Source organism: Hippoglossus hippoglossus, chromosome 23 (assembly GCF_009819705.1).
Source record: "Hippoglossus hippoglossus isolate fHipHip1 chromosome 23, fHipHip1.pri, whole genome shotgun sequence".
In the NCBI taxonomy this organism is placed as follows: Eukaryota; Metazoa; Chordata; class Actinopteri; order Pleuronectiformes; family Pleuronectidae; genus Hippoglossus; species Hippoglossus hippoglossus.
This window is the reverse complement of record NC_047173.1, coordinates 17,996,123-18,008,622: the sequence shown is the minus strand read 5'-3', so window position 1 is coordinate 18,008,622 and position 12,500 is coordinate 17,996,123. Positions and strand designations below refer to the sequence as shown.

Below are 12,500 nucleotides of genomic sequence, written 5' to 3'. Positions count from 1 at the left end.
GGTGGTGGTGGTGGTGGTGGTCCTAGTGGGAGGAGGGGTGGTGGTGGTCCTAGTGGGAGGAGGGGTGGTGGTGGTGGTGGTGGTCCTAGTGGGAGGAGGGGTGGTGGTGGTGGTGGTGGTCCTAGTGGGAGGAGGGGTGGTGGTGGTGGTGGTGGTGGTGGTTTCAGTGGTCGGCTCTGGTTTGTTAGTTCTATGTTCATCCTCTTTTTCTGCTGTTGCAGCAGGAAGTGATGTCGTGGAGCTCAGAGTCTGAGCCGTCGTCACAGGATGAGCTTTTACTTTCTTTGTTGTTTTATTTTGTTTTCTACTGGTTTTATTTGGTTTTTTCATGGTGACGTTGGAAACTGTTGTCGTTGTTGTTGTTGTTGGTTTAGTTGTTGTTGGTTTAGTTGTCGTCGTTGGTGTAGTTGTCGTCGTTGTCGTTGTTGGTGCAGTTGTCGTTGTTGTTGTTGGTGCAGTTGTCATTGTTGTTGTTGGTGCAGTTGTCGTCGTTGTCGTTGTCGTCGTTGTCGTCGTTGTCGGTCTAGTGGTTGTGGTGCTGGTGGGGGCTGGAGTTACCACAGGCATGGTAGCGATGATGATGATGGGTGGAGGAGCTGTCCTAGTGGCTGTTGGCGGTGAGGATGTGGTTGTTGTTGTGGTGGGTTGTGTAGTTGTTGTTGTACTTTGTGTGGTAGTGGTGGTTATAGTCGGAGGTAAAGTCGTGGGGGTGGTGGTGGTTTGTGTTGTGGTTGTTGTCACAGGTCTCACTGTGGTCGGGTGAATCAAACCTGTGAAACAAAGAAGATAGAAACAATAACAACCTAAAGACTCACTCACTCACTAACTCAGTAACTAACTCACTAAGCCACTAACTCACCCACTCACTCACTAACTAACTAACTCACTAACTCACTAACTCAGCCACTAACTCACTAAGCCACTAACTCACCCACTCACTCACTAACTCAGTAACTAACTCACTAAGCCACTCACTAACTCACTCAGTAACTAACTCACTAAGCCACTAACTCACCCACTCACTCACTAACTAACTCACTAAGCCACTCACTAAGCCACTAACTCACCCACTCACTCACTAACTAACTCACTAAGCCACTAACTCACCCACTCACTCACTAACTCACTAACTCAGCCACTAACTCACTAAGCCACTAACTCACCCACTCACTCACTAACTCAGTAACTAACTCACTAAGCCACTCACTAACTAACTCAGTAACTAACTCACCCACTCACTCATTAACTAACTCTCATTAACTCATCTAGTCACCAACTAACTAACTAACTACATAATTAACTAACAAACTAACTCACTAATTAACCAGCTCACTAATTAAATATCTACGATTAACTGACTACGACTAGCTGACTGTCTGTGGTGGTGACATCACTCTGACAGGTGACGGGTCGGCGTAGGAACAAGATGGCGGCTGTGATGCGAGCGGCTGACCTTTGAAGATGTCGTAGGTGTTGGTGGCGTTTGGAGCTTTGGTCAAAGGACAGTCGGTCTCCGCCTGACAGTGGAACAGGAAACAGTTCCCTTCTCCTGAGTGTTTGTTCCCACTGAACACGGCCATGTTACACTTTGCTCCTACACACACACACACACACACACACACACACACACACACACACACACACACACACACACACACACACACACACACAGTTTATAAAGGTGTTATATATGTTATATATATGTATAATGTTTTACACAGTAGTGAGGTATTTAATACTTAACTAGATTAATTCGATATTTAATAAGTTTCACATGTTTGTGCTCCAGTCGTATAAAAGCATCATCATCATCACTGGGAATGATGCGATGACAGAGGTCACCAGCAGAGGTCCCAGTGACCTTGGAACGACCTCCAGAGACGCTGTGTCTCACCTGGTTTGACGTCCTCCGAGCAGCAGGCGAGGATACAGTCCCTCTCAGAGCCGAACACGCGCGTGTCCATCACCGTGCCGGCTCTGTTCACGGCCACTCGGACGTTGACTCTGGCGCTCTGGTGCTGTCTGGAGAAACACGTCTCTGGTTCCACAGCTGACACAGGAAGTGATGCCAGCATCAGCAGGACGGCGGCGGCGGAGGCGAGCCGCCGGCGTGTCTGCGAGGTTAGACTGGCGTCTGGAAGAAACATGGCTGCTGCCGGTCGACTCTCGGATCAGAAACGACTCGGCGTCGACAGGAGTTCAGAGATTCACACAAACCTTCTGCAGCAGAAGACGCAGGAAACAGCTCAGTTCAACTTCCCCTTTGTGACAAACCACAATGTTTCATGTTTCATTTTGTATTCATCATAAAACTATAATAATCTGAACGTATGGATGAACAGAGTCAAAACAGTTCTTATTTTTGAAAAACATTTGCTTGTATGAGTTAATGTTGAATTCATGAACTTACTTTACTTCAAGTAGTAATTCATGTTTAATTTGTAGGTGATTTTTTATTTCTCTAAAAACAAACGACATTGTGTGTTGGAACATTATTCAACGTCACTGTCACGTCTTTGTTTCAGCGACAAATGAGATTTCATTTGAAGGTTTCAGGACATAAAGATTTAAGCAGCTTGAGGCCGTTGATTGACAGGTGACGTTCACCGTGATGTCACGACAGTCGAGAAACGATGGTAGAAACTAACGTGTGTTAAACAACTTGTGGAACAAAGCAGCAGCAGTTTGATGGAGGAAGAAGAAGACGCAAAGACTTTTACATAACATCTACGATTTTCTACAAACTGTAAAAACATCTGAACACGAGTCAATGAATCGTAAACTGGATCGATTCAGACAAACAAACTGGAATAAAAACTTCTGATTCAACTGAGTTAATGAGAGACTCGTTGTTTCTTTAAAGGTAAAAACTGATCTAATAAGAAATCGTTAAACAACCAATCACAAACTAAATCTGAGTTTTTAAAAGTTAAATAAAGTTTAAAACTGCAGCTGTTTGTCTTTTTTAAGTTAAAACTGAGGACGTGATTGGACTTGAAACCTTTTAGTCGTCACTAAACACGATTCCTCTGCGTCTCACATCTGATGACAACAATAGAACAGACGAACAGAAATAGAAACCAGTCTGAGGTGGAAATAGAAATCTAAAAATGGAACTGGTTCTTTTTTTAGATTCTCCTGAAGTTGAACGAGGTCGGTTGTGATTTTAACGAGTAAATCTGAACATGATTCAATGATTCTTTGGAAACATTTCAGCAGGAAGTTAAATATTCTCTAAAACCACAGTGTTGACTTCTGCAGCTTTGACTCTTCAGGTTTCAGATAAAAACTTAAAGTCAGAGACTCGGAGACTCGGAGACTCACCGGAGAGAAGCTTCCTCCATCAGATGCTCGGCAGCTCTGAGGATCCAGAGTCCACAGGTCTGGACTTTAACCCGTCTGTTAGAGACAAGACGTGTTAGTTCATCTTATCTGTTCCTGACGTCTGACACAGCAGCAGCCAGGGCCATAACCAGGTTAATGACCTGGTTAACGACCAGGGCCATAACCAGGTTAATGACCTGGTTAACGACCAGGTCCACAACCAGGTTAATGACCTGGTTAACGACCAGGTCCATAACCAGGTTAATGACCTGGTTAACGACCATGTCCATAACCAGGTTAATAACCAGGTTAATGACCTGGTTAACGACCAGGTCCATAACCAGGTTAATGACCAGGTTGTGGACCTGGTCATTAACCAGGTCCACAACCTGGTTAATAATCATCTGGTTATTAACCAGGTTATTAACCAGGTCAACAAGCAGGATCGCCCCCTGGTGGCTAACTGCAGCATCAGTCATAAACCTCCTCCATGTTAGCAGATGGGACATGGACCAGAAGACGTTGAAGATGATTCTGTCCTTTCAGTTCTTCTCTCTCTGATGTTTGTTCAAGTTTCTGATCAGTTTGCTTCTATTAGTTATTTGATGATGATTGACAGCTGCTTCTTATTATTTAACGTATGATATTGTCATTCATATTTATAAATGATAAATTAAAGATTAAAGTTTGTAAAATCTCTGAGAATCACATCAGTTTAAATGAGGCAGAAGAACCGCAGGCGAAGAGAAAGTTCAGGTCAGCGAACAGCTGAGCGAACAACAGGCGAAGACTTGTCCGTTCAATGTGAAGGAAACGGGGCGAACAACGTCGCGCAGGTGTCGCGCTGGAGACCAGAGGCCTCGAACAAAAGTCGCTTCTGAGGCTAATAGCCCCGTTAGCTTGTTAGCTTCGAGGCTAATGGCAACTGGACAAAGCGAACAAATCCCGTTTAATGTTTGATTGTGAATGCGCATCGTTAGCTTAATGCTAACAAAGCTAAAGGGTTTTAATGCGTTAACGTAGCCTATTAGCTCGATGCTAACACCCGTCTTTGTGTAACAGTTCGCCGCTGGTTTGTTCCACCTGCCGCGCGAACATGTCATCACACTGAGCCGGGACGTTTTATTTAACCCGGGTTTTAATGAGCTCTAACCCGGGTTTTAATCAGCTGGTACCCGGGTTTAATTTACATCTACCCCGGGTCTCCATCACGTCTCCATCGCTCCACATTCGTACCTTTCTTTTCACCGAGGACGCAGATCACCGCGACGCCGCATCCGTCACTCCTGCGTCGGTCAGAGCTCCGAGGAAGAGTCGGTGTGTGGAGCCCGGAGCCTGGAGATCCACCGACCCGGTTCAGACCCGGTTCAGACCCGGTCAGAGGCGGGGAGCAGGCGGGGAGCAGGCTGCAGCGACCCGGGAGACATGTCGCTCAATTAACACAAAGCTTCATTAAAGCTTCATGAGGAGAATCCGAGTTTCTGTTTGGTTCAAATCCACAAATGTTCTGCTGCTGCTCTGGAGATGAGGTGATGAAGAGGAGGAGGAGGAGGAGGAGGAAGATGAAGAACATGAAGCTCTGACCCACTTCAGTCTTTGTCCTCTGGAGGAGGATCCAAAAACACATAACAACCAATATCACTATCACTAATATATTACATATCTAAAATAAAATCACATTTATCATCCCCTCACATCTTTTTCACAGGAAACATAATTATTATGTTTTTAAATGTATTAAATCTCTGCAGGCACAAGAAATATAAATGTATGGTTATATTATAAATAAATATAAAGGAAATATTTTACTGGGGAATCATTGGAATAAATTTGTAGAAAATCTCAAGTAATGACAATAACCACTAACACCCTGTGGTCACTGGGGGGCGCTGTGGGTAGACGTGTTAGTGGGAGACTTATTGCATTTTTTATTTTTCATCGTTTGATAAATACTTGTAAATAAATCGATTTACAAATCCAACATTTAATTTTGGTCTTTTGAGAAATGTTGGTCCAAAACAGACAAATGGAAACAACATGGACGCCTGAGTTCCTGACTCTACATGAATTAAAATATAACTAAATTACGAAAAAACTGATATAAAGTCTAAAATCTTTGGTTTTCAAATTTCTAACTTTTGATGTTTGAACATATTTGTATTAAAACATACAAAATTACTACATTATCAATCATTTAATTAAGTCGATATGACTTAGTTTTATTTCAATCCTTAAAAAAACAGACTAACACTTTCCTTCTGCTATAAAATTTAAAATATTCACCAGTTTGTTAATTTGTTCAGGATTTTAGAGCTTTAAAAATAAAATGATGCATTTGTCAACAGTTAAAAAGTTATTAGATTTAATATCTTAGTCAAATTATGGATTTATAATTTAAATAAGTATAATTATTGATAAGTGTGTGTCCAGTAAATAGAACAACAAGCATAAGAGAGAGCGACAGAGCGTGCGAGGGAGAGAGAGAACTACCTATCACCTTTACGTTTAATATAACTTTAGGTTTCTGGTATAACTGCAGTATTTCCTTGTATAAAACTATGTACACTAATAAATACCAGTACTACCCAATATGAAGCCGCATCTTCCACTCCAGCAAATATTTCACAATAAAAAGCATTTAAAAACAAAAGAATGGATTCACTCAACAGAAACACCCGAGCGCTTTTATTTTGAAACGGTGTCCGACAGTTAAAGAACAGATAAACATAGAAACTGTATTTTCTGGACCGAGACCTTGAATCTCTAGAAGAGCAGAACAGCTTCTGAAGTTCAGAGTTCACAGCTCGTCACTGAAGAGTGTGAACTTTGAACTGAAGACGAATCACAGGTTCAAGGTTCGTCAGCGAAACACATTTTCAACAGATCTCCACAAATGATAGAAACAAAAGTTGATATTGATAAAAAATTGTTTACATTATATGACGTCATGTGATCAGTGATGCGATGAAGAAGTCACGGTTAAAGAATCTGGATCGATAATCACGAGCAGCGACTTCTTCGTTTTGGGGCAGAAATGAGCTTCCATACGTTTCTGTCCTCGTGGGACTCAAACTTCTTCAGAAACATTTTCACTCGTTTGTCCTGAGACTCGATCACATGACTTCATGGTCGACTTCGTCCCGACTGTCCCACATCAACAAGTCCTCACTCCGTATCGAACATCTCTACGTCCCCCTGACGTCCCTGCGCCGCCGCCGCCTTCTTCTTCTTCTTCTGTGTCGGAGCTGAAGACGAGTCGTCCTTCTTCTTCTGTGGTGGAGCTGAAGACGAGTCTTGCTTCTTCTTCTGTGGTGGAGCTGCTGCTTCCACTGAGGACGACACAAGAGTGAATGTGGATCTCGATTCCTGACGTGTTGATTGGTCAGCTCTTACCTTCCATCGTGGCCTTGTCCTGCTGCATGTGCATCAGCTGTTTGAGCAGCTTTCGCTTCTTCTTCCCCGACAAAGTGATGTTCGCCCTCGGACTCGAGCTGAAATCATTTCATGAGACAGGAATCAAACCAGAGACCCAGGATCGGAATCATGCATCCATTAATAACCAGCTCATCAATACATCTGATCAAACACATGGAAGCTAGTTTATATATTTATATTGATATTATATTTAAGAGTGTTCTCTCACTTCCTCTTCTTCAGGTGATGGATGGTGATCAAACCGTCATCGACCACAGCGCCGACGATCTGACGCTTCTTCTTCTTCTCTCGACCTAAAACCCGCCGCCGCTTGAACAGCTTCTTACCGAGTTCCTGCGAAAACAAGAAGTTCTGATACTGCAAGAGACGAGATATACATATATACATACATATAACTACATCAAGTACTGCAACTACATGAGGTACTGCAACTACATGAAGTACTGTAACTACATGAGGTACTGCAACTACATGAAGTACTGTAACTACATGAAGTACTGCAACTACATGAGGTACTGCAACTACATGAAGTACTGTAACTACATGAAGTACTGCAACTACATGAGGTACTGTTACGGTGGTACTGTAACTACAGTAACTACACTACACAGTGTACATTATCAGTATGATTAACTCACAGCACATGTATATATAACATAGTATAATCTCACAGTACATGTATATATATATATATATATATATATATATATAAACTCACAGTTTTGGGTCTGTTGATTTTTCCTCCGGGTGGAGGCATTTTGTTTCTCACGTGGAGCTTCTTCTTCTGCGCTTTAAATCAACCACACACTTCCGGGTTCTTTACCACGGCCATCTTCTTCTTCGTCTGTTCACATGGCGGTAGGACACTGACGTTCGGCCGCATGAGCGCAACCTGCTGCGGTGAAGAGAGAACTACAACCCCCGTGTTTTCACACAGCGTTTCCGGTGTTTCACACAGAGATCAACCAATAATAATAATAACAGTTTTAATATTCACAACAACAACAACAATATTATTATTGTTGTTATTATTATTATTAATAACAATAGAAATAAGGACACCGAAAATAATAATAAAATGAATAACAATCCCAATATCAATATTAGTATTAATATTACTTCTACTTCTAATAATAGTAGTATTAATAAAATAAAATAAAACAAAACGAGTTATATGTCTGTTTACTTTATGTTCGAGAGACTAAATGTGACGATGGCCGACATGAAAGCTCCTATAAGTGAAGCCAGAACACCTGGATCGCCCCCTGGTGGCCGGAAGTGAATCATCTGTGTTTAAACTGTACATTTATTGTTTGTTTCTAGTTTCCAGAGAGAACTGTTCATGAGATAAAGTATTTAGATTTAAATAGAACAAAAGTGATGTTTCGCTCAGAGTCACAGGGAGTGTTGATGGTTTCTCTCAGCGGATCACATCTGTCTCTGAACATCTGGATCAGATCCATCTGAGAGGATCAGTGTCCAGCAGCAGCAGCATCATCATCATCATCATCATCATCATCATCATCAGCAGCAGATCAGTTCACATTCAGTCGTAACCATAAAGAGACTCAACTTTGTAATTGGCTCATTTTTTCCTCGGTCCAGATAAATGTCGTCCGGCTGGAGCTTCAGAACAAACTGGGATCCAGGAATCTGAGCAGATTCCACAGAGACTTTAACGATCTCTGACACAACATGAGCTGACTCACATTCGTTGAGTTGCTCTGAGGGTCTGGGATTAGTTTTACATGTCGGTTTTCTTTCTGCTGATTATTCGTCCGCTTTGATTCGAGTGTTGGACGAGTTTCAAGCTTTGATTTAGATCCAGAAACGGATCCAAACTTTCTTTTCTTTCTTTAACAGCTTCTCTCTCATCTGAGCGAGAAAAGATTTCAGACTCTCTGACTCGGCTGCTGACAAATCTGCCTCCAAACAAAAACATTGATCCACAAAGTTCTTCACTTTCTCAGGAGGTTCCATTTTGTTCTTTGGAAACTTATTGAAACATTTCTATCAAAACCAGAAGCTGTGGATTTAAATCTGAGTTCAGAGCTACAGCCTCCGACCTTCAGGCTGATGGAGACGTAACTCAACAGTTCATCTTGCTCATTTTCTGCTGGATTCATTATTTACTGATTTTGTTTATGACATGTTCATTTTTGTTTTGTTTTTGAATCAAAAGCTGTTTTGAGTTTATTGTTACATAAAACAGAAAATCTGCTACAAGAAAATGTCTGATTAATTTTACTTGAAAAAAAATATATACAAAGAATGAGAATTTATTTAGAATTTATGTTAAGCAACTTTTAAAATATCATGTAAAACTTATGAGGACCGAGGATAGAACCCTGGGGAACACCACAGTCACGTATCTTCCCTCGGTGGCAGAAAATAAAGAACATAAGTAAAGTTCCCATCACTTCACCAGGTTTTATTTGAGTTCTTTGACATCGAAGACACAGAGACGGAGCAGCTTCTGTCAAATGTTTAATCCGTTCAGTACAGGGTGTTAATCTCAGTGCAAGTGCCACAAACAACAATATCCAGCCGTGTTTGTTTATGTACAATCTGAACTTTGGCGTTGAGAAGCAGAGCGAGTCGTGGAGGAAACAGACGCTGACGGCAGCGAGACAACGAACAAAACATCTGAACAACATCTGAACAACAGCAGCAAAGAAACAAACGTCTGAACAGAGCGAAGAACAAAAGAAACACAGAAGACGACCGTCGTTTTTTCTTCATTTCAATCAACCACAAAAACAATGAACATGGTTTATATATTTATATTTATATATCTAAAGTGCATTATGGTACAAAAATATAGAGGGACAGCAGCACCTCGATACATTTACAAAATAAATACACCATTCAGACAAAATAAATTACAGCAAAAAGATCTGACATAATTGGAATAAAAAAGAGAAAAGCGAGGATTCACAAAGATTAAAATCTGTCGCCCCACAGAGCATCAATACGTTTTTTTTATCATATTCTGCTATGTATTCTGCGATATTTAGAATATTTACAGACAATAAATATTTTACAATTTCTTTCCAAACAATCACGATTACAGACGAGTGTAACACGAGTGTTTAGGAGTCGGCTCCAACTCTCCGTACGTTTCTGAAACACAAAGGAAAACACAAAAGACAAATGAGTTTAAAATCAGACAAATGTGAAGAAACATCTGTTTTTTATTTAATCAGTAAACACTTGGAATTTATCATGAAGATTTACATTGTGTTAAATTATTAGATTTTTATTAGATTCATTTCTTTGATCACTTTAATGTGAGTCAGTAGATTTTATTGTTTAATTGACGTTTGACTCACGAGGGAGAGGATCCCAATGTTTTCAGTTTCTTTAGTAAAATTTATTTTTAAAAATAAAATGGAATTTTGAACCTTTGTCCAAGTCTCATAGGCTGTGATGTCCCTGCTCAGCCACCGGGGGCAGTAATGAGCTTTGTTACTTTTTCTGCTGTGAACAGGATTTAAATCTTCTGCTTTAAATATCTTTGGTTCATTTGAACATTGAAACAACATTTTACACAGAAACGTCAACGAAGAAGAGTTGAACTGACCTTCGTCAGTGTGACAGCGTTTTAAAGCAGCGCCCCCTGCAGGCCGAGCAGAGACCTCCACTCCTCCTCCCTCCGGCCTAAAGAGCGCACCCTCCTCTTCCTCTTCTCTCCCTCCCTCCTCTTCCCGGCTCGTCCTTTCTTCTTCTTCTTTCCGGGAGACTTGAAGGTGGGCGACTTGTTGGTTTCCTGTGGCAGGTTGGTTCCTTCCTCGTCCTCCAGGCCGAAGGCGACCGCAAGGTTCTTGGTTCCTCCGGCGGGTTTGGAGTGCAGGGTGCTGCCGGTGGTGCTGAGGTCAATGCCCAGGCTGACGCCCGGCAGCCCCCCGCCGGCCCCGCCGCTGCCCCCCCCTGCCCCGGTGGTTCGGACCGGAAGGTCCCGGACCTCGGCCGTGTGAACCTCGTCCAGAAGCTCCTGCAGCCACATGCGGCGCTTAAAGTCCTGAAGGGCGCGACCTTTGTCGTGCATCAGCTGAGCGTGAGTGACCGAGCGTTTTCTGCAGAGAGAGAGAGGACATGATACTCAGTTACTCTACTGAGGGAGTACAAGTACACTAACAAGTACATTAAAAATACACTAACAAGTACACTAACAAGTAGACTAACAAGTACACCAACAAGTACAGTAACACGTACACTAACAAGTACACTAACAAGTACACTAACAAGAACACTAACAAGTACAGAAACAAGTCCACTAACAAGTACACAAACAAGTACACAAACAAGTACATTAACAAGTACTCTAACAAGAACACAAACAAATATACTAACAAGTACACCAACTGGTACACTAACAAGTACACTAACAAGTACACAAACAAGTACACTAACAACTGCATGAGAAAAAACTAATAATAAAACCACAAAATCATTTTCTTTGTTTCTAAACTTTGAACAAACAGTTTTTTAAGTTTCTGAGTTGATCACATTTATCTGCTGAGTTTTTAATCCAATAAAAGTTATTTACATATTTTCATCCTGTATTTAAATGTTAGAAACGAGTCAATACGACAAAAGTCAGAAAAAAAACTTCTGTCACATGAATCAGATGTTAAACATTAAAATGACCTGAACACACACACACACACACACACACACACACACACACACACACACACACACACACGGATAATAATTTTACATATGTCGAGAATAATGAAAAGAAAACGTTACGTAGGTAAAATATAACTTTAGATGATTTACAGACGAGAGTTCAGGGGTTCACATGTTTCACCAGCAGGGGGCAGAATAAGCAAAGGAACAAGTGAAGGTTTCAAACAGCTGAAGAAGAAGTTTTCAATTCAAATCAATTTAACGTTTCTTTGTCTCTTAAATAAACTCATTGATTCACTTCCTCTTCAGTGTAATTATAATTATAATAACAATAAGTGAGATTATTCATTAAACTGCAGAAGCTGAATATGAGACAAGAAAAACTTCATGTTTCATGAAAGACTTTTAAATAAAAGTGTCTCAGAGGAAAAAGCTTCACGACGATTTAAATCTTGTTTGAACCTGAATCAGAAATCTGCTGGTTGAAGTTATCATGTTGCTGTGGCGCCACCTAGTGGTGACAGATGAACTACGAGGAGGAGTCATTAAGAGACACGTTCAAATAAATCTACATCCTAAATGTTTGACCTCGTGACCTCGTGACCTCTGACTCACGACTGCAGCGACTTAAAACTGGTTTGGAAAAGAAATAAAAAGACAAAAACGTAACAGCTGATGAAAACAAGGCAGAGCTTGATGATCTCTAGGTGGCGCTGTGGTTCAGGGATTTGAACTCGTGACTCCTGGTCCACAGACCTGAGCTTTAACTTCATCTCTCTCCGTCCTCTGAGATTCTGTCCTGTTGGTCCTGTTTGGTCCTGTTGGTCCTGTTGGTCCTGTTGGTCCTGTTTGGTCCTGTTTGGTCCTGTTGGTCCTGTTTGGTCCTGTTTGGTCCTGTTTGGTCCTGATTAGTCCTGTTTGGTCCTGTTGGTCCTGTTTGGTCCTGTTGGTCCTGTTTGGTCCTGTTGGTCCTGTTTGGTCCTGTTTGGTCCTGTTTGGTCCTGTTTGGTCCTGTTGGTCCTGTTTGGTCCTGTTGGTCCTGTTTGGTCCTGTTTGGTCCTGATTAGTCCTGTTTGGTCCTGTTGGTCCTGTTTGGTCCTGTTGGT

The 12,500-nt window shown here is 41.6% G+C and overlaps 3 protein-coding genes across 5 annotated transcripts in view; all 3 read right to left on the bottom strand.

Moving 5' to 3' along the window:
- The window catches only part of mansc1 (MANSC domain containing 1), a 5,498-nt gene extending 447 nt beyond the window's left edge, over nucleotides 1-5,051 (bottom strand). Inside the window, exons 1-5 of the mRNA XM_034579113.1 lie at nucleotides 4,561-5,051; nucleotides 3,325-3,399; nucleotides 1,895-2,220; nucleotides 1,454-1,594; nucleotides 214-770 (exon numbers count right to left, since the gene is read on the bottom strand). Of these exons, the coding sequence (XP_034435004.1) occupies nucleotides 214-770; nucleotides 1,454-1,594; nucleotides 1,895-2,147 (951 nt within the window). The 5' untranslated portion in view covers nucleotides 2,148-2,220; nucleotides 3,325-3,399; nucleotides 4,561-5,051. The remainder of the gene's footprint in view (nucleotides 1-213; nucleotides 771-1,453; nucleotides 1,595-1,894; nucleotides 2,221-3,324; nucleotides 3,400-4,560) is intronic.
- A 934-nt stretch (nucleotides 5,052-5,985) lies between these two features.
- On the bottom strand, nucleotides 5,986-7,616 carry c23h11orf98 (chromosome 23 C11orf98 homolog). 3 transcript variants are annotated; one of them, XR_004613089.1, is made up of 5 exons: nucleotides 7,478-7,616; nucleotides 6,968-7,092; nucleotides 6,718-6,815; nucleotides 6,436-6,653; nucleotides 5,986-6,393 (listed from the first exon to the last, which is right to left on the bottom strand). XR_004613089.1 is itself a non-coding variant. In XM_034578338.1 (5 exons), exons 1-5 carry the CDS (start codon nucleotides 7,514-7,516, stop codon nucleotides 6,490-6,492), a joined length of 390 nt encoding a protein of 129 aa, XP_034434229.1. In that variant the 5' UTR covers nucleotides 7,517-7,616; the 3' UTR covers nucleotides 5,986-6,489. The 3 variants fall into 3 exon arrangements, 2 of the variants coding, with proteins under 2 accessions (XP_034434229.1, XP_034434228.1); XM_034578338.1 differs by having other exon boundaries at nucleotides 5,986-6,583; nucleotides 6,620-6,653; XM_034578337.1 differs by having other exon boundaries at nucleotides 5,986-6,653.
- A 1,617-nt stretch (nucleotides 7,617-9,233) lies between these two features.
- Nucleotides 9,234-12,500, bottom strand: part of pthlha (parathyroid hormone-like hormone a) — a 14,087-nt gene continuing 10,820 nt past the window's right edge. The window contains exons 3-4 of the mRNA XM_034578336.1: nucleotides 10,343-10,835; nucleotides 9,234-9,882 (exon numbers count right to left, since the gene is read on the bottom strand). Coding sequence (XP_034434227.1) covers nucleotides 10,364-10,835 — 472 coding nt within the window. The 3' untranslated portion in view covers nucleotides 9,234-9,882; nucleotides 10,343-10,363. The remainder of the gene's footprint in view (nucleotides 9,883-10,342; nucleotides 10,836-12,500) is intronic.